This window comes from Triturus cristatus, chromosome 3_1, assembly GCF_964204655.1.
Source record: "Triturus cristatus chromosome 3_1, aTriCri1.1, whole genome shotgun sequence".
NCBI lineage: Eukaryota > Metazoa > Chordata > Amphibia > Caudata > Salamandridae > Triturus > Triturus cristatus.
Genome location: NC_140583.1, coordinates 492025300 through 492047186, shown reverse-complemented (window position 1 = coordinate 492047186; position 21887 = coordinate 492025300). Strand labels below are relative to the sequence as shown.

The 21887-nt window shown below is 43.3% G+C and overlaps 1 protein-coding gene across 1 annotated transcript in view; it reads left to right on the top strand.

The window, feature by feature from the left end:
- The window catches only part of STRC (stereocilin), a 378265-nt gene that overhangs the window by 267353 nt on the left and 89025 nt on the right, over positions 1-21887 (top strand). The window contains exon 23 of the mRNA XM_085646154.1: positions 5599-5754. Within this exon, the coding sequence (XP_085502280.1) occupies positions 5599-5754 (156 nt within the window). The remainder of the gene's footprint in view (positions 1-5598; positions 5755-21887) is intronic.

The following is a 21887-nucleotide window of genomic DNA, read 5'->3' as shown; positions in this document are numbered from 1 at the left end:
TCCCTTAGGGAAATGGGAGTTTGCGACCACATCATATGCAGTCACGTCGTAATTTCCGTTTCGGACCGCCGACCTGAGGTCAGGCGGTTTCAAAACCGCACAGATGTCGGTCAGAGGCAACTCTGACCAACCCCCTAATCGGCCCCTAAATGTTCCTGCTGTTTCAGAGGGCACATACATTTCTTTAATCTATGGAAAACGCTCTTGGGATTGTATACAGTGCCTTGCAAACTTCCCCAAAAAACTATAAACACTCATGCAAATAGTATCATATACGTGGGTGCTCTAAGTTATAGAAGTCGAATACCTATGTGCATATATTCAGACATAGATTTGTGCATTTGAACTTAAATGCATATATTTATATGGACCCATACGTGCAAACACATTGTTTCACACTTAAACTATTCACGCTTGTGTGTGAGGGAAAGAGATTCCACCTCAATTCCAACATTGAGCAACATAGGTTATACCACATGAATCACAGTTCCGCTCTCTACCAACCCCATTGGTTATTTGTCTGAAGTCTGTAACTAGCTGGTAATACTTGGCTCAGGGGGAGGGTGCCATTGAATCCCTTGTGCACTTCTACCCTCTAGAGCAGTGGTTCCCAAACTTTTCACTCCCGAGGACCCCCATTGAGTCACTACTGGAATCCGGGGACCCCCAACCAATTTGTATGATTTAAATCTCGAACAAAACTGTAATTCGAAGAAAAAAAACACACGTGTGCACATCAAACAAAGACTCACTTGAATTACTAAAGATTTTAGATTTTTATATTAAAAATATTTGCAAAAATTGAAAAATCCTAATGGGAAGGTTGGTGCTGTATCTTGTGACTAACTTTTCATTGTTTGGTTTTATTTCGCCGCTCGAGGCTCCTGCTACTGCCAAGGCTGGACTGGAAACCTAAAGCTGCTCTGGCAAATGTTGTCAGACCAGTTCCCGTACTGTGCACAAGTGCAGCGAGTGAGCCTGACCATTACAAAGGGGGCTTTGGGGAGCTCTCTCCCAAGAAAATTTGGAGGAAAATAGTGCATTTTACAACACATTTGTCATTATATATTAAATTGTATTAGCTTATAAAGTGTAGTAAACAATGACCTTACTATGCACCAGGATACAACAATCTTTTGTCAATCTTCAATGATTTACAATCTTCAATGATTCCCTCACTCCTACCCTCCAACAGGTCCTCTCATCTTTCCATAGCCCCACTGTCACATGTATTTAATTTATTTCATAGCACCTCTCGTACCACTGTAGGGTGTAATAGCACTTTATATCACACACAAAGAGAGACCATGAATCATGTGTGTAAATCAGTGAATAGAAAATGTTACATAAGGCAAAGGGGACTACAAGGTGTAGAATTCACATGTCATCCATACTGGTAGTTTTTTTTAAGAGTGCTTGGTCTTCAGAAGCAGAAACTCAGGATTCAGAATAAAACACAGGGATTAGCATTGACTTTAATAAAAAGGATTTATTTCTATCCAAACAAAGCTTTTTAGCAGCATCGCGATAATGAAAGACTGGGAAAAAGCATAACTTACTAACTTGAACTGTGGAGTTTGCATGCAGCTCTTTGATGGCAGTTCATAGCTCACTGTGCTAGACTACGATTGGAACTTGTGAACTGCACAATAACAAAATAATCTCTGTGGTAAAAGCAGGAACCCACTGAGCTGTGCACAAATCAAAATACTGTTTTTTTTTAAATGCATGGTAGACATTCTTTGTAGCAAGCATATTAACCACCAGCGCTTCCTAAGATGAGTCAAAGCTGCCACTGGACAAAACCCTCCATCTCTATACAGCAGGTACATTAATCACCAGAGTTATCTTGACACGTTTATTGCTACCCAAAAACTGCTGATTATTCAAGGAACTTTGCAGTGCTTTTAAAACTGCTGCCTGGGGACCCCCTAGGAATGTGTCACGGACCCCTGGGGGTCCGCGGACCCCAGTTTGGGAACCACTGCTCTAGAGTCACTGATCTCTTGAGCTCCATTAAGTTAAACCTAACCTGTGACGTCCATGGAGGGAAGTCTGCTGCCCTCCACATGACAAAGCAAATTTTAGCCCCCGGGCACGAATGCAAAGCACTGTACCTCACTCAGGCTCATCCAGGCTGGGTCTCTATTTAAATAGGCCCAAACCCCTACATGTGATTATAGGAGACAAAGTCACTTTTGTGCTCTGTATGAAGTAAGGGGAAACCTCATTGTATTCATCAACCCTCATGCTGCATTGGGTGAAGTCTGACTGTGACATGGCAGCACTTGTACAGGTTGGCGCCATAATGCTATGACCTACAAAACTAAAGTGGTCCAAGCCCACCACACTGACAGTCATAACATCTGCTGACCACCCTGTGGGTAAATGTAGGCATTCGTTTGTTGTGCTGCAAGATGAGGCCCCTTCAACTCTGTAACATTCCCGGATGGTCCTCGCCCCCCCTTCTGGGAGGGTCAGAGGAAAGGAGGTCACTGTGCTCCATGGTGCCCCTTGCATGTCCTCTAACCCTCAAGGACTGAGGACAGTATGTTTTTTTCTTGCTAAAGTCACACTCAGCCTCAGACTTCTACACCGCTGCCTTGCCCTTACCGCCAATGAAGAGTCAGAGAGCAAGAGTACACTTTGCTCCCTGAAATGAGGAACATGCTCATAAAGCCATAAGCCATTGCCCTTTCATTCCCCTAGTGTCCAAGTACAGCTTTCTGTTTGCGGCCAGTGTCTTTCCACTGGCCATGCGATCCTCCAGGTACTTTTTGACATGCACTCTATGAGAGTGCATGGCACTCCACATTCCCATCTCCCTTCCTCCTTGCTCCTCCCGCTATCCGTTGTTGCTGCTCGCTCCCTCCCCTGCTGTATTTGTTGCTGCTGCCTCTCTCCTCTCCGTACCTCCCTCGCGCTGCTTTGCCACCCACCCCTTCCACCTCCCCTGCACCTGCCTAGTGTTGCTTGCCCCCGTGCATTTTTACACATATTGCCCAGCATCGCAGGATGCTGTGCTACATTGCTTAAAGATTTTTTAAAAAGTCGTATGACACAGTCAACACTGGTTGCGTCATAGCATTTTTTAAATTTCTTTAAGCCATGTTCAACAGCCTCCCACACTGCTGTGCAACTTGACTTAAAATAAAGGAAAAAAGTGCTATGACACAGTCAACTCTGGCCGCATCATATCGCTTTTTTCTTCACTTTCAGTCATGTTGCACAGCAACCCACGCTGTCTAAAAAAACATTCACAAAGCTGCTCAAATTGTCCTGTTTTGCCCATGTTCCTTAGTAGCAAAACTGCAGCTTTCCAGACCCATCCTGACTGCTATGGAGATAAAGTTCAGTGCTTTTCGGTAGATGGGGTCTTTCTTTCTTTTTTTCCTATGATGTTACTCTGCAGTCATTGCCTCATTTAATTCCCTTATTTTTCTCGGCTTGCATCTCTTTTCCAGAGTACTTTTTCAATCAGATGTACTTAACTATTTTGCAAGATGCAAAACAGTAGGCATTGGGTTGCTTGTATTGATGATCTAGCACATAAGAAATCTGAGGATATAAGAGTTGGTGCCTAGAGGCTACAGGTTCTAAAATGTTTGTTAATGAGAAGATCGCCCACGGGCAGATGTGCATGACGTGCATCAGCAGTAGAAGATCGTGTATGTAAAATGGAATGGCGATATAGCTTTGCCCAGTCTTGTTGTTGGAGTCCCCAGTGCCGCCATTAAGCCCCATGGTGGGCTGTGTGCATCAAGTGTATGCCTGTTGCAGGGGTGGGTTTGATGACCAGTTGGTGTAGCTCAAGCATCACAAAGCAGCCTGTTGTCAGTTTGTTTTGGGTAGGCCTGGAGGAATGGCTATTGTCCACTCTGGAAATTCTGAAGCATTTCCTTAAATTATACGATTCCACAGGAACTTCCAAAAGGGAAAAATATCTACTTTTGCTATCTTCCCAAACGTATCCACAAATTTGAAATACATTTTCAGTGGTTCTTCTCAGTATATCTGGGATAGAGATATCATCCTACCAAAAGAATGTATCATAAACACCAAGAACCAAAATATTGTAAAACTAAGTACATGCAGATGAGTAAAGATTTAATATTTTCAATTCTACACCCACATCCCTTGAATATATACATATAATCAAGGTAGTTATATGTGGAGTTAAGTATTGTAAACCCACATTTACCTAAATACACATACCTTCATGATTTTTGAGTAGTTGGTACTTTGTCCACAACATTTTTTCAGAACGAAATATCTTGCACAATAATCAAGAAGTGCACCATTTCAGTCAGTATTTTAGGTGCTTAACAAACAATTAATCGACATATTCTCCCATCCAGAATTGTGTGGAAATGCATTACATTTGTTTCTTGTTATGTCAGTGCTGAAATAAAGTATGGATTGTGTGTTTAGCTGCTGTTTTTATTTGACTGAACAAATTAGTACAGAGATGCAAGAGTGCTGTAGATCACAAGAGCATATAGGTCATTCAGGCATAACAGATAGTAATGTTGATAGGAATTCTGCAGAATTTTGATAATGTGGATCCAGATGGATTCTGCTGGTTGTACCGAAGAGTTCAAATGCAGGTCAATTCACATGCTTAGGGGCGATTATGGTAATGAAGAAAACGCAGTGGAACATAAAGACACAGCTTACAAAAGGAGAGCAGTTCTGAAAGTATTTAAACAAAAGCAACATTCTTTGTGAACATATGGAAATGGACATAGGGTTAGGGCCAGATTTAACACCTACGTACCCCAGGCCTCCCGCTCTCCCTTTCACCCCTACCATCCCCACCAGCACTTCCATATAGAAATATACGCTCGTTGGGCCTGGACAGACAAGGACTCTCATGACCCATGCAGACAACGTCTACTGTTCTTACCATTCATTGTAAGAGTAATCTACTCCTTATTTTAAGCCCACACCAAAGAACTCCTTCTCTCTTGATCTTGAAACACCCACACGCACTACTCCACCGTTGGCAGACTCCTCACTGTGCCGCACTCAGGGCTAGAATCTTGTCCAACAGCTCATCATCTCCTGCTCTCCTTTTAGTCATAAAAGACTGTCAAATCCTTAAAACTCCACGCCATCTGCAAAGTTCGATGAGTCTTCTGACATTGGCGTACAGAGGCATCAATCTAGTGCCTAACTAGTCCTACATGAGGTACCCAGCAAAAAGAATAGAGCATTCTGCTTTTCAGAATTGTCATAAGCCCCTCAAATGTTGACCTTCATGTTAAGAGAAAGGAGCAGCTGCTTCCATCAATGACTCAAGTATTAAAAAACAACTGTTGGTTTCTGTATTGCTCTAAAGCAGTGCTAGCAATAATAGAGGAATGCCACAATGTCCAGAAACTATCGAGTCTCCGTAGCCACACTTCTAATTAGACTCCTAAAATAATCCTGCTATCAGCAAACTGCTCTGAGATCCAGGTTCAAAGGGGAAGAGCTGGAGGGCGTTGTTTTTTTCCTGTCCCGCCTGTTTTGTGTTTTGTTACCCCAGAAGGTAGTCTTGAACTGTCCTACAATTTGCACATGTTCTGAGTGCTATTCTATGCTTGTATTCTGCAGCTGTTTGGGCCCCTCAGATCCATGGAGATGGTTCACATTCTGCAGCTGGGCCACCTAGCCAAGCAGCTGAGTGAGAAGGAGCTACAGGAAGTGGCGCTCTTGGACTGGGGGATTGTGTCTTTCTTAGGGAACATGGAAGGCTGGACCCACAAACAGGTGAGTCTGCATCCAAAATCTCATCACTACTCAAAGAGAACATCCTTTTGTATACTCAACTGAAAAGGGAAAAAACATGTCTTAGGAATCGTTAGGATATTAAGCATTAGCGACTTGTTATTTTCAGAGTTGATTTTACCTTCCATTTTAATCAAGTGGCATAAAAATAAAACTCCTAATGAATGTTTGGTCAGTGTCAATAACGGGTGTTTAACTCTAACTATGAAGGGTACTGAATGGCAGGCCACCTGTCAGGGCTCCTCAATATTGGTTCAGTGAGGCTCTGCCCGAAAAAATCCTTTCAAAATGTGGATAAATCATTTACTTTTGCAAAACAATAGTAACAAAGAGATTAGCTAGAAAAGATACAGGCTTTACTGATGTTTCTGAAGATGCACTCAGGAAATATTCAGTCATTAAAATAACCACCACAGCACCAAGAATGTGCTCTCTAATGGCAAGTAATCTATACCACAAAATCAGCAATAGGTTTTCCTAGGTGTATTAAATATATTTCATAGTGTTTTCTGCCAAAAGGCCTCAGTCTCTGTGCTTATTGGGCAATACATCAAAAAGGGGCTAACAGTCTAAAGGTGTGCTCTATGCAGTTAAATAAAGAGGAGAAACGCAAAGTTGTGTGGCAGAACAAAGGTGGTTTGGCTGGGTCTTGACTGAAAGGGCGTGCATAGACCTTACTTCCATTGGGTGACCTGTAAATTATGTCAGTCTTCCTTAGCTGAATTCAATTTGGTGAGAGAGAAGGTGGTGGGAAAGTGTTAGTTCCTGTATACCCTCATGGTTAGAAAAAAGAGCCTTTATCAACATGAATTGTCACAAAAATATCAGCTTGGACTATTTAGAAAGTGCATTTATTTGCACTCACTTATGAGCTACACATTTTCAATCATTACGCTAACTTTGCCCCTGACGTCAATGTTTCCTTACTTGAAAATTCGTTCTTTTAACAAGTAGCAGTTTCTCATTTTTGCCAAATAAACAATTTTTTCCCAAACATCATTTTTTGTCCAATAATAGTTTATTTTCATTTATAGTGAATAAACGTATTTTGTCCCCAGAGTAAGTGCACTGTTTAAAAAAAACATTTTGCCCCTTAATACCACCTTTTTTTCTGGCAAAATACAGTGATCTTGTTGCATCAGGTTTGTGCTGTTACCAGCTACACTAAATTTGTCCTCAAATACCAACTTGTTATTTTCACCCTGTACGGTAATTTACTACTTGGGCATATTCTACCTTATATTCCCATGAAGAGCCTATCGTGCTCTGGGAAAGCTATATTATCATCATATGTCACCTATCAACTTTATATGCAAGGTTTGCCAAGCATACATCATGGATTTCATCTATAATACAAGGATCATCAGCATATACCAGGTACGGCCATCATATGTCAAGGATTGCCTTCTTACAATGTACAAGATGTTTACAATAAATCTAGATGACTAAATCAAAATGTCAGGTTTTGCTTTCATAAGCCAGCAATTGTTATCTTATTTCTGGTATTCTCAAAATATTTCAGGCAGTCTATCCGTATGTCATTGAATGCCTCATTTGTGGACACATAACACATATGCACACAGATGCACAAACAAATGTCCACATAGACAGTCACACACACACAAATGTAAAGAGGCAGACATACACACAGACAAGCAAAGAGGCTGGCACATACACAGCCATAAGGACACACACACACACAATAATACATGCATATCTAGTAGCCTCCATCATCCACTTCCACAGTTACTCAACTGCCACTTTGCACTGCTTGTCACTTCCATGGTGCTGCTGGTGTGGCTGTAAGGTAACTGGGACATGAAATTGTGAGTTTGTTCTACATAGAGTAGAGGTAAGTAGTGGCAGTACTGGCAAAGGCAAGAGTTCCCGTGACAGCAGCCGGCTAGGTAGGGAACAGCCTGCAGGTAAGGGACCACAACGCATTGCCTAGCCTTCGTAGCAGAAGCCTTCATATTTGTTTATTATATGTATTTTTCTAACAATGCACATTCATGGCAGGAACTGTACATGTATTATTATCAGGGGACCTGGCTATCAACTTTAATGAAAGAGTACCAACTAGCAATTGATTGAGCTGAAACTTTCTGACTAATTTGCACTACAGAATGCTATGCCACATTCTCCTACACCATGGTGTTCCAAACTATGACATATCAAGTACTGCAAGCAATACTGCACATTCCCATTCCATGAAATAAGAAACAAAGAAAAATATTAGTATTATAAGCAATAAAATGGTGAATATAGGCTATATGGATTTATAACAAATTATAGCTACATGATGAACATGAACTATTTCAAACTACAGCAATACAAGATAACCATAGTTTGCCCAATTTCAAATATATAAATGATTTACTATAAAGCAACCTCAGAATGACAACATCTTTGTGAGTTGAATAGGTAGATTGGAAAGCCTAAGTAACCCTCTAATTATGTTACAAACAATAGGAATAATCACAAAGTCACATAATTTTCCAGCCTTGCAGGTTTCTTCCTGTTTCTGTTTCATACTCCTTACCAATCACTCACTTCTTCAGCCTTCTTCAGTATTCATTCTAACACACTTGTCCCTTCGTAATTTCATGCATTTTCCTTCTAACTCTCTCCACTTGGAAAGCTTTGAAAATTTGAACAAACCTTTGTTCACGTTCTGGCTTAATTTTAACATAACTGAGTTACCAAGCACATATCCATCTTTTCCACCTCACTAAGCACACTCAGACAACACATACTCCTGTCCTTCATCTTCATGCAAACAAAGATTCTACTTTCTGAAAAAGCCCTGAACTAAAACTCTCTGTTGTGCATCAGTTTATATGGAGTTAAACCTGTTGATGAATTGGCAATTGTGCGATACAGCCACACAAATATCCTCACTGCCACCCTCCAGTCCTCAATAGTAGGCCTTCTTTCAACCTTTAACTCCTTCTTTCCACTAACCCATTGCTTTGTGGATGGTACATCAAAGTTTTATTAGGACACAGCTTCCAAATAAAATTCTTAATTTCATGGGATACTAGTTGTGTGCAATTCCTAGATCCCACTAAGAAATCCCTGCTTGATAAGACATCTTCCTGCCATGTGAAGATCATTGCAACATTGAAAAAAAAAAATTCTTCTTCTCCTCGCAAATTCTTTGGAGGCCAAAGGAACTGTTCAAACGTTACCACATTTTGCAACACTCCATCACATCAACATCCTTATTGACTAATCCAGAGAGTCACACATTTAAATTACATCATGCACTTCTGCCACAACACATTCATATTTAGCTTCACCTGTGTTGTCAAATGACAAGGATGACTGTGATAAGCAGTCTGTTGCAATATTGTTTGACATACGTATTCAACTTTAAATACATAATTCTGTAATCTAAATACCCATTTAGCAATTAGAGTTGATTTTCCTACCCCTTTCATCATAAAAAGATCTACCAGTGATTCATGGTCTGGTCTCTGCATGAAATTCATTCCCCACACATATTTTCTAAATTAGTTGATGCCTCACCAATCAGCCAAAGCTTCATTCGTCATGAGAGAATGTTCAGATCCCTCATCTCCTAGTGCCCTGGATTCATGGCCCTATGTGACTTTGCTACCATTATTCAACTAAGGTAGAACGGCTCCTAACCAATAATGGTTTGCATCTGAACTATGACATTGTTGTAACTGGTAACTTCTGGTTGGCTGCGGTGGTGCCCTAGCCAGGCAGAACCTACCACTCCTGTCATGGGTGGGTGATTAAACTTGCTGTAAATTCTGCACTCACCCTTGGGTAGCTTGGCACTGAGCAGTCAGACTTATCACAGAGGGAATGTGTAAAGCATTGGCACAGCACTCTCATACAATAAATACACTGAGCATCACAAAAGAGATGCTACATGTGATGTATGTAAATAAAGTTTGTATTACACACACACATTAATTACCACAACATGAACATCATGTATTTCTGGGCATAAATCACATTTGGAAATATCACTAGCAGTACTAGGCCCAACCGTGCTAGAATGACATCAGCAGTATGCACACTTGGGAAAGATCCTACTTTATCCTCCAGCACCCTTATGCTGCGCAAAACGTTGTCAGAAATAGGCCCACCCTGGCAATTATTTTAATTCAATACCACACAGTTATGGGGTGCACCCCAGATCACAAAGATATCAAAAATGTGTACACATAGCTAAATATGGCACCGTTAAACAGCACTGTGGGCCAAGCCTGCACGGGTAAAAACCAATGACAAGCTATCAGCATGTAAAGCAACGCCGCTGTGCGGTGCAATTAATAACAGGCGGTCCTCGTGCAGTCACTCCCACACGCTCACTCAGCACAGATACGCGGTGCCATGGATATCAGGCAGGTTGTATGGAGTGCACTTGCACACACTCAGCACCATAATGCAGTGCTACGGATATCCGAAAGGTCAGTTGATAATACACATGCGGAACGCATGGCCCAAGCAGCCCTCCTCCACCTTTCAGCTAACCCCAACTTGCCTAAACCCACAGGTTGGAATTAAACTACCCTCTCCCTGATACTAGGCTGATTGTGGCAACAATCACACTTAGTCAGGGTTCCAAGGAAGAAGGTGGGGGTAGGTAGCAGGGCTAATGAGGAGGCAGTCAACAAATGGGGGTTTGGCCACCACTTGGCACCCATCGGATGCAGAGTAGAAGCAGCCTGAGGGCGATATTCGTTCAATTAAAAGATTCCTCAATGTACCTTCTGGCAAAAGCCCAGTTCTGTGAAGCACAGCGGGGGTCACGCCCTCTTTTGTCCGGCTTCTGATCGTTCTCAGAAGTGTTCCTCAGCCCAGTCAATTACTCTCACCACACAGGCCCAGTCCAGGCAATACTACCTAGCAACACAAAGACATCGGGCCGGTGAAGGAGAGAGCAGTTGATCCGCTGCACTGAGGGCACAAAAGGAACAATCGATGAATGGGGTATGAAGCAGGAGAGCCTCTTAAAAGGAGGAGGTACCCTGTCAGATACACGTCAATTAAAGTAGCACCCAGGCAATCCGGGGACAACTGAACACAAATCCACATCTCCCTGAAAATGAGGCACAATGTCTGGGGCACGTTGATACGTGTCGTACCAGACAATTCCGGTCACACACACAGATGCAAGTTTAGCAGTGCCGCAGAAGGTAGAATGAGGCACTAGTCTGGGTAGGTCCTCCCTCTGAGGGTCGCAACCTGTGAATCGGATACCGCACACAATGAGCATGCTGTCGGTGTGTCCCATGAGAGATGTGGCATGATCAACGAAGCAGGCCACGCTGGATCCCGCAACTGGTGAATCCGCTCACCACCAACAAGACGTATATGCGTGTCAAGGCCTTCACGATGCAGGGGCCACACTCCTTAGATGCGGTCAAGAATTTTGTGTCTCCGCACAAGGCAATCTGGTCTCCAGGCACAATACTTAGTTTGATGCTAATACAGCACCACCAGTTGGGATCCAGCAGATGATGTGTGCACTTAAGAGGGCACCACTCTCAAGGTGTCACACGTAGATGGTGTGGGTTCCTCGCAGGAGGGCTTTGATGTCCCTGAGACCTCCACAAGAGAACATGGGGCAAGCCAACAAGCCTTTGGGGAGCATACTTCAGGGTGCCATACAACAGCAGGTAGTCAGCCAAGACCAACCACTATTCAGGAAGGGTTTGCAATCCCTTCCAATGGAAGTAATCCTCCTTGTGCACAACAGATTCCTCTGGCAGTGTGCACCACGCAGTTCCAGAATGTCCGGTCCCACATCCCCACAAGTGTAGCTCTACCCTGCTGAAGTATGGCACCAGTAGTTATACTGTAGTGTGTCTTTGGAGTTGGGGATGGTTCAGAGGGTTTCCCTTTGAACGACAGATGTCTCTCCTAAATGTCATACCTGTCTGCCATGGGGCCATGGAATGCAGATCTTAATGTTTAGTGAGGCCATGAACTGGTTTTCCAGTGGCCAAGTGCCAAAACCTCTCTCTCCAATCTATCCAGCCAGGCCCTGAAATAGCAGAGGTCTGTTGTTCTAGTGCATGCCCAATTTTTATAGCTGTCTCTAGGGAATGCACTAATGTGCTCCCCAAGCCTCCAGTGTGGTCTGAAGTCAAACTATAAAACACACAGAGGGGCATATTTATAATAACTGACGCATCCCTGCATATCAGCAGGGATGCGCCAGTTATTTTGCGCCCCAGCTCCGCCACCATGGATGCGCCGCATTTATAATGCGGCGCACCATGGGGCAAAAACGGCACAGATGCGTCACGCATCTGTGCCGTAAAAGTGGCGCATTGCTGGAGTTGTGTCGCAAGCGCGACGCAGCTCCAGCAATGCTCTGGGGGGCCCTATCTGCACAATGCTGCGTCAATCCTTACGCCTGCTTCAAGCAGGCGCAGGGTTTTGACGCAGCATGGGCTCAAAAGTGACTGAGTGAAATCTTGTAGATTTCACTCAGCCACTTTTAGGAGGCGTTCCTGCGCCGGAACGCCCCCACCTGCCCTGGAACGCCTACATGTGGCGCAGGGCTTTACAACGTGACGCATCTCCCAGATGCGTCACGTTGTAAATACCCCGCACCATGGCGCAGGATTTGCGCCGCTGCTGCGTCACAAAAGTGACGCAACGGCAGCGTAAATGAGGCGCAAGTCAAACATAAATCTGCCCCAGAGAGTTTTAGAGCAGAGATATGCCCACTTTCTAGAAGTAACGATAAAGGCACGTGGCTTGCGCACCCATCTGTCACACTGCTGAATGCAGGATGTTTCCGCACAATGGACCACACCTTGTTAAGTAATCCAATCTTTTGCCAACAGTGAACCAATACTGCAGCGAATCCTTATTCCTCAATTAATCCATACGTTTTCAATCACTGCGGAGACAGCGTAACTCCACCATGATTCTTTTATTAAACATTTTCAGATGCCTCCTGCATGCCCATCCAGGCTTCAAACAGCGACACGTGAAGAGGAATCATACATGCAAATGGACTCTTATAACTTCACCCAATGCATTTCGAACCCAAAGGTTCTTTGTCAGGGGTCACTGAAACAAATGAGAGAGACAGCTAAACCAACTTCTCAACTCAAGCTCTGTATGTGCTATAATAAACGTGTAATATAACCACCCACTTTAACTCATCAGCCCTCACTCCCTCCAGCTCCCAAGCTTAAAGAAACACCCATGCGTTAAAACAAAAAGCTAACCCCCCTTCCCAAAAACCACCCAGACTCTACATTGCAAAGTTTCAAAATAATCCACAACATAAGTGATGCCAAACTAGTGAGAAAAATGTATATGCAGCACCAGTTCTACCGATTCAAACCCCAAAAATTGAAAATCCTCAAAACTCCTTGGTGTTTAAGACCCCACTACCTGTTAATACCACCCTTCCACGGATGTCAATCATGTAAACTGAACCTTAACAGTTACCTCAGGAGCCACGATCGGCAGCCTCCTCTCCTCGTGCGCGTACACTCAATACTAACGAAAGGTATACTCCCTCCGCCTTTCGAACCCTTATTATTGCTAGCTCGCCCACGTGCGATCAATGAGTGATTTGAAATCCAAAGGTTGGCCCTGACCCCGTGACCCCCTGTCTGAGCTCGTTTCTTAAAGGAATATTTAGTGAAAACAAAACAAAAAGTACCATAGTGCAATGTTTAGCCCGAAAATATAATAAATTAAAATAAAACTAACCAGAGCAATACATTCGTACAAAAACCCTCGAATGTGCCAATGTCATAAGAAATATGTGAAACAAAACATTATGTTTGGAAATTGATCAATGTCAAGACTGTAACCATCGGATGGCTGAAAAAATCCATGAGAAATATACAGCAAGTAAAAATGCATGATGATGAAAGACACACACAAATGCAGTTTGAGATTCAGCTGTCCCTCACAATGACTGATACTGTTCCAGGTCGTTTTTTTCCACTGCATGAAATCCACTCCGTGTTTACCACTGTCTCCGAAGTGATTAATGTACACTGTCAAGGTTTATTCAAATTCAACTAAGTAATCCGTGGGGTGCAAACTAGCGTAGGGACAGTAAAGTTGCAATGCAAGATGAAAGATGTAAGAATGCACTCCTCCTCTTAATAACGTCTGTTGTATGAAATGGTAAAACCATATTATTGCATATGAACAGATGCTGTGAACCGTCCCATTATGGGCAATAATATGGTTTTACAATTTCATACAACAGACGTTAATAAAGGAAGAGGTGCATTCGTACATCTTTCGCCTTGCACTTTCTAGAAGTGCCATTTCTAACCTATGAATGGCAAATCCCTCTTAACCACAGGAGAGCGATTGTCATTGTGAATCCAATTATAGGAAACATTATGAGGCTGCTCCACTGCAAACTACTATTGCCGCTTGAAGTGATCTCAACCATTTCCCCTTGTTAACATATAGGAAGAGCAAACATCATAGGTAGTGAAAACACACATGGGTATTCTTCACTACCCGTGCACGGAACACACCTGTACCTGCCCTGCCTGAATGGTACCCTCAGGTTTGGCCAGTGGTATAGAGAGGCCAACCTGAGCATAGGTGCAATTGCGCACACACAGGCCTGCAATGACAGGTTTGACACATGTTTAAAAACCTCATATGTGCAAGTGTGCACCCACAGGCCTGCAATGACAGGTTTGACACATGTTTAAAAACCTCATATGTGCAAGTGTGCACCCACAGGCCTGCAATGACAGGTTTGACACATGTTTAAAAACCTCATATGTGCAAGTGTGCACCCACAGGCCTCCAAAAACATCAGGTAAGCACCACTTCCTAATGTGTGTAAAAAGGGCGTGCACACTTTCACACTGTATTTACAGTGGGAAAGTGCCCAGAGCCCTAAGGCCAAAAGCAGAGAATAAGCAAAACCCCGGTGGTGTCCCATGGGAAGAGTTGACCTCCTAGGTAGGCAAAACTCGAATTGGGTGTTTTTCACTACCTGGGCATGGAACACCCATGTGTACCTGCGCTGCCTTTTGCCTACCACTTGCTCCGCCCCTGAGGGTTTACCCTAGGGGTGCTCTGGTGGTAGTGGAAAGCCCACTCAAGGATGGCTAATGAGTGAGAAATGCCAACCTGAGCATAAGTGCAACTGCGCACTCACAGGCCTGCAATATACATGTTTGACAGGCTATTCTGGTGGGTGGCACAATCAGGGCTGCTTCCCCCTATTAGCCAGTGCAGTACCTGCCCTGGGAATGTGGTGTACCTTTTTACAGGACACTCACAGATACAACACCTAAACCAATCAATTAAGCACTACTTCCTAGCATGTGTAGGAAGGGCGCGGGCACTTTCACACTGCATTACAGTGGGGAAGTGCCCAGAGTCCTATGGCCACGAAAAGAGAATCAGCAAAAACCAGGTGAAAGAAAGCTAAAAGTTCTAGGGAAATCCCCTAAGAAGGACCATGTATAACAGACATACTAATATCTTGTGTCAAATAGTCTGTAGGGCATATTACAAATCTTTTTTTAAATGATTGAAATCATTCTCACAATTTCGACACCAATTATATACATATTTTCTTCAGCAAAGTCATCATATCATTGTTAATAGTACTCTGCCAGTCTGAGAATTGCTCCTTGTTTCTAGGCTTGGAAGTATCTTTTATTGCCTTCACCAGCCACTCCTTTGATTTGATCCTACTGTATCTGATGGGGTGCCATAAGTAGTCCACAAAATCAGTTCCCTATTCACCCTTTGCACCTTTAAGTATGAGTCCACTCTCTTAAAGTATACTGAGAACTACTTCCAAAATTGCATCATTATCCTCTCAATCCTTACCATAAGGCAATCATATCATCCGGAAAAAAAGAGATTCAATCTTGAATTTCTTGAAAAGTTGGTGCATCAGACTCCGAACTACTGAAGACATAACTGCCAAATTATGTTAATTGCTCAAAATGCTCATCCAAGACAATCTTATGTTACACTTGTACAGAGGTACAAGGTAGAAAAATTAAGCTGCATCCTTCTGTGGGTCCAACAGCTTATTAATAGTCGGTAAAGGATGCCAGTCCCCGAATAATACATTGCTTAAGGTCTCTAAAATATTTTCCCCTAGTCTTCTATGCAAGAGCAATAGTAGACAACCATTGCAAGCCTTCAGGTCGTAAAATAAATCCTTGCTCACACAACTTTTCCGTTTCAGTTTCAATTCTTCTCTCAGCACCAGGAGTACTGACCATAACGTATGCAACTTAGGCAATGCCTCATCCTTCAAAATGACATTATGTTTAAACTTCTTCACCAATTGACATTTCTCACTGCACACTTAAGGATATTTCCTCTTCCATTTGTATACATACTGCCCCTTTTCACACATAATACCTGGTGTACTGGGATCCAGTGTTATCTTAAACACTGCTGTTGGAGTCATCCTACTTTTGAATAGATAGGTTTCATTTGAATTCAACTTCTGCTTCAAAGTAACTCATAACTTTAATCCCATTTTTGCCATAAGCCGCCAATGAGAATTTTGATTGCTGCAAATTCTCATTCTGTTGTACTTGTACCATATCTTCGCCAACTAAAGTATATCTGGCACCAGAATCCACCATGAATGTTAAAAGTTTACTTTGATTTCACAAAATGAAGCATTGTCTTTCTCTTCTACACCACATAATTGGAAAATGCATTCTCTTTATGTCGAGACTACATGACAGCACAAGCTGGCTGGTTGTTAAAGAAATATTGTGAGTTTACCAAGAGCATAAAGGGGCTTTCAGCCCACCCATTGCTTACTATTGACTGCTGTTGCTGTCACTCTCGTTTGCCTGCTTCTTTTTCATGTCCAAGCTTGTCAATCTTGTGTTTGTCTCTCCAACGGAGCAGAATCTCTTTGCCATCTCTTTCAATGGCTGGCTTCTATGCTACCACTGCTTGCTCCTAGGGAACAACTTTTTTCTTTTTGTATAAATAATACATATATTTTCTAAGTGTTTCTCCCCACTGTGCTCTTATCACCTCCTCCACGTTCCTCTTTCTCACCATTGTGCTTCCTGCCCGACCAGAACTCATGTTACACTCTCTCGACTCTGTGTGCACCCCCCCCCCCCAAGTCAACATTGCTCTCTTTTGGCTGTGTTGCTTCTCCCTTTGCCGCTGTGTTGTTTCTCCCCTCCACCCCCCCATATTACGTGTGCACAACCCCATCCCCCACCTGTCTCTTTAACCCAGTCATCCTTTTTGTTTTTTTCTTTATTATTGTTTTAAGCTCTTTTCCTCTGCATTTTAATACAGCACTTTTGAAGTCTTTGTTGTATTTGCAGAGCCATCTTGGATCAGTAAATAGAAAAAACATATATCTAAGGCATTTTGTAGGCACGCAAATGCATGTTGAACGCATGTGTGGGCCTACAAAATTACGCAGTAGCTGCGTCATTGCGCTTTTTAAAATTAGCCATGCTTGTACAGCAGCTGCAGTGCTGTACAGCATGACTAAAAAAGATTGCCAAAGTTAATAGGTCTAATAGACGAGACCTATTGGCTTTAGCAATGCTCGTTTTCGATTGACATCCTCTTCATTACTTTCTTCTTCTGCCCCATTCTTAATTGCTGCATTTACACCACAACTTTTAACTACATGCCACTAAAACTTAAACACAAACCTACCCTATAAAAATGGTTCTAACGATGTGTGCTATCTATCCCTAATAATGCTCTAAGATTGCCACCTTTCTGACTCGGTTACAACCGCTCTCCTTTTCTTCTATTTCCTCTTTCAAATACACTTTCTTTTCTTTGCTCTTTTTCTCTCAGTAGTTCCTCCCCATCCCCATATTCTTCCTCTCTGACTTGGCTGCACCATATCTGTCTGTTTTGCTTTCTCTTTCTTTCAATATCCTCTATTTTCGTGCTCACTTTCTCCTTTGTCTCCTCTCGGAGTCATGCAATTCTATTTACTTTCTTTTTTCTGAACTTTCTTCTGTACTTTTTTAATTGGTTGTGTTGTTATTGTGAGTTTTCCCCTATGTTGTAGTACTATCATCCTCCAAATTCCTCTGTCTTGCGCACTTTTTCTACTATCCCTAGAAAATAGCGCCATCGCAGTTTTGCAAAGTGCCAGCTGTGCTGTAGGGACATCGCTGGATGCAACAGCAGAAGAGCTAAACAGAGAATCTAGCATTTTGTATTTTGTCTCCCCCCACTATCAGCATCTGAAAAGCTAGCCGGTGCTGTGGCCCCCCAGGGTGCAGCATAAGAGAGGCTGATCAACGTTGCAAGGCTTTTTACATTTCAATTATAGTAAATAAAATGCAAGTGACAAGTGGTCCTAGCCTGGCCCTCTTCTGCTACACCCAGTGAGCTTTCAGACTGAAATAAGAACTTGTGAGGGTGGGTAGGAGTGGGAGTCGAAGGAAGTGCACCAAAGCTCGCCTCTTTTTTTGGCCCCAAGAGTCGTAGAGGACCTTGAGCTGAGCCAGAGCTAGACATCTAGTTCAAGCCAGGCTCAAGCCTATAGTGGCTCGCCCACCACTGCTTCCAACTTTTATCCCTACACATTCAGGCATAGTGACCTCTTTGATTACACCTTCTGCATATTTGTTTAATGGCAGGTACGATTTTATCAGTGGCCATGTTCCTATTGATTCCATTCTTACAACATAGACTCTACCTACAGTTTCTTTTTGTTGCCTTGTATCTATCTTAGGAGCCATATACACCCACCACTATCAACAGATTACCACAAGACTTATTTTGTCTTGACTTCTTGTACTGTACAAGGCCAGTCCGGCTCGCATCCGGACCTGCTCTCTCGCTTCTGCACAGCTTCGCTTATTATCAGCGGAAAACCTGGAAAGGAAAAGAAAAGTAATGCTGGATTGATGCTGATAACGATGCAACGGATACCTCCTGAGCTGAATAAACCAAGTGCCTATTGATTCCATTATTACAACATAGACTCTACCTACAGTTTCTTTTTGTTGCCTTGTATCTATCTTAGGAGCCATATACACCCACCACTATCAACAGATTACCACTAGACTTATTTTGTCTTGACTTATTGTACAGTACAAGGCCAGTCCGCCTCGCTCCCAGACCTGCTCTCTCGCTTCTGCACAGCTTCGCTTATTATCAGTGGAAAACCTGGAAAGGAAAAAAAAAGAAAAGTAATGCTGGATTGATGCTGATAACGATGCAACGGATACCTCCTCAGCTGAATAAACCAAAGAAATTAAGAATTTGCTAGTATAGACAAAAGAGAAGGGTTTCTCACTGTTAGACTCACCAGATGCTGGTTCTGATTACTGAGATCCCGCAGCGGTCCTGGATTCTAACTAGGCGTGGACTCATCGATTCACGGCGCACCTCTCTCTGTTGGTTCTACCTAGGATACACACCTGCTTCGGCTTCAGTCAGCGCGATGGCCCCGCCGAGGTCAAACTTGCAGAAGGGCAGGTGTGCTCCTTCGCGTTCTACAATGGTGGCTCACAGCGCAGGCAGTCTGGTTACTATAGGGGATGAGGCACAGCCCTCCAACCTGAAGAATACTGCAACGCATGTAGCTTCCTCCCGAGTTGGGCGACTGATCATGAAAATACTACAATCAGGTAAAGCTAGCAAGCTTATCAACCCGGGGGGGGGGGGTGATCCCATCGCGAGAGACTCAGATCGTGGACACACTACTGGGGGCTATTCTCCCTGCTCAGGGAGGGGCATCAGAGTCGAGCTGCAGTGCTTATTTAGACATAAAAACTTTGCAGCATTCAGTTTTAAACGCCGAAGCAGGTGATGGGCATTCTGAGTCTCAGAAGGGAGCACCATGTATCACAAACATTCAGTCTATGCTGAGCATTACTGATGGGGCCGTCAATCCTTGCATAAGCTTGCTGGAGCAGTCTGCTGCACATATTAATGAACAACATGCGACTGCTGAGCTACATCAATGACCATTAGACATCTCTCAAAGGCAGGCCTCTCAGGGATTTAACACCAACTTGGAAGGCTCACCCGTGGTAGAGCTCAGTTTTGGTGCCAGACTAGATGGGAAAGGGGCCTAGGCAGATATGATTGAAAACATTGAAAGAACTCCTGAAAGTCTCACACCTTCTCCGGAGAATGCAGTAGTTCCTCCTCTTGCTGTCTCTGATTCTTCCACACCTATTAGCAGCACTGTTACTACCACTTCAGCTATCAGTTACGAGATCCTATCTATTGAATCTGCCAGCCCATCTCCTGGTAAAAAGAAAGGCAAAGTTAAAGCCACTTGGCATCTCAAAAAGGGGTAGATCAGCAGGTCGTCCCATGAGACAATAAGATAATTGCTGGGAAGCTTGGCACAGTCAGCAGTCCTTTGCGCAAGTGGGTCGCTGCAAAGGACAAGTCAAAACCTGATATCCCGGCTCTCTGGGTCTGGACTAGGAACTGGATATGACCCAAAGCGCACTGTTAATGCAGACATCCATGTTTCAATTATCACCGTGTTGAAATACTCGACTGTTCACGCTGACTTGTCAAATTCAACCTGCTTTTCTGCTCTTGCTTCCCTAGCTTCTCCAGCCTCTATAGGTAAAACCGAGCCGACTGTTCTAGCCTCCGTTGCGCTGATTATTCAAACAATTCAAGCCCAAAAAGCAGAAGATCAAGAACACTATGCACAGGCTAGGGCTGACAGCTTATCGATCCAGCAGTCTCTCGCAGAAGTAAATCGGAAAGTAGCTTCACTTACTTCAGACATCACGGAGCTTCAAATGCGGGTCACCGACACAGAATAACATGCCTCTAGGTCAGCCAAAACTATAGAAATACATGAGGCCCAGCTTACGTTTCTGCAGGAAAAAAACAGAGGACCTGGAAAATCGACAACGCCGCAACAATCTCAGGCTTTTCGGAGTTCCAGAGGGCGAGGAAGGAACCAATCCTTGCGCATTTGTGGTACGGCTATTTCAAAAGGCTTTCCCAGATCTGGCAGACGGGGATTGGGACTGTCAATGACAATGTGCTCACAGACTGCCAGCGGTCCCGAACAAGCCCGCCAGATGATACCCTAGGCTGCTTCTCCTTTTTGGGGGAATTTCCTTTTGAGGCAGGTGATATCCATGAAGGCTCGACCCACCTCACCTTTACAACTGGATTCTTTATCTAATTTCTTCAGATCAGACTTCTGCAAGAATACTATGGACAGGCACTGGAAATTATGTCAGCTTATTGACCCGCTAAAAACCGCAGGAGCACAAGTCTTTTTGCAGGAACCTGCTTCCATAAAAAAATTATCAAAGATGGACACTCTCATTTGGTTTATACGGAGGAGGAGGCCCAGCAGGTTCTGGCTTGGTGGTGGCAGGAGGTCCTTCCAATGGGGAAGACAGTAGTCAGCATGGGTCTGGGCAAAAGGCACTGCTGCGCAGGCTCGTATCCACTTTAAACTGCTCTACGCCCTCATATCGGCTCTCCTTTTTTCTTTTCTCTCGGCCTTTTTTTCTTTTTGTATTAGCATATTCATAGCACGAGATACTATTTATTTATGGAGGTGGAGTGGCACTCCGGGTGGGTTGTCTCTCAATGGCGGTCCATTCCTTTCAATAGGCACAGGGCGGGTATAAGCGGGGTTGGGAGGCTCACTGGTTGAAAAAAGCAGAGGGGACGCTTTTATTGGTAGCAAAAATCCTGCAGCAGAGAACCAGCATGTAGGAGTTACTATATTTTATTTCAAGAGGTTATTAAAGGTTATTTAATGAAAGCTATGTGTTCTTTAGGAAAATCACTCATTTATGTTAAAATCTTGAATCATTATGGGGCCAATTAGATGTTTCGGTTGGAATGTGTTGGGTTTAAATGCAGGCCGTAAGCGGCAACTTGTTCGTGAGGAATTGAATATGTACAAACCCCATTTGGTATTTTTAACTGAAACTCGCTTGGCTCACAAGGATCGGTGATTGCTTAAAAAATCAGGATATCAAACAATAGCTTGTACATCTTAAAGTGTCTCTGTTAGAGGAACTGCTATATTAGCTAGTAAATCTTTATCATATAAAAAGCACAGGGTATTAGCCGATAAAAGGAGTAGATGGGTAATTGCTCGGCTTGAAATTTTGGGCATAAAATATGTATATACTACTATT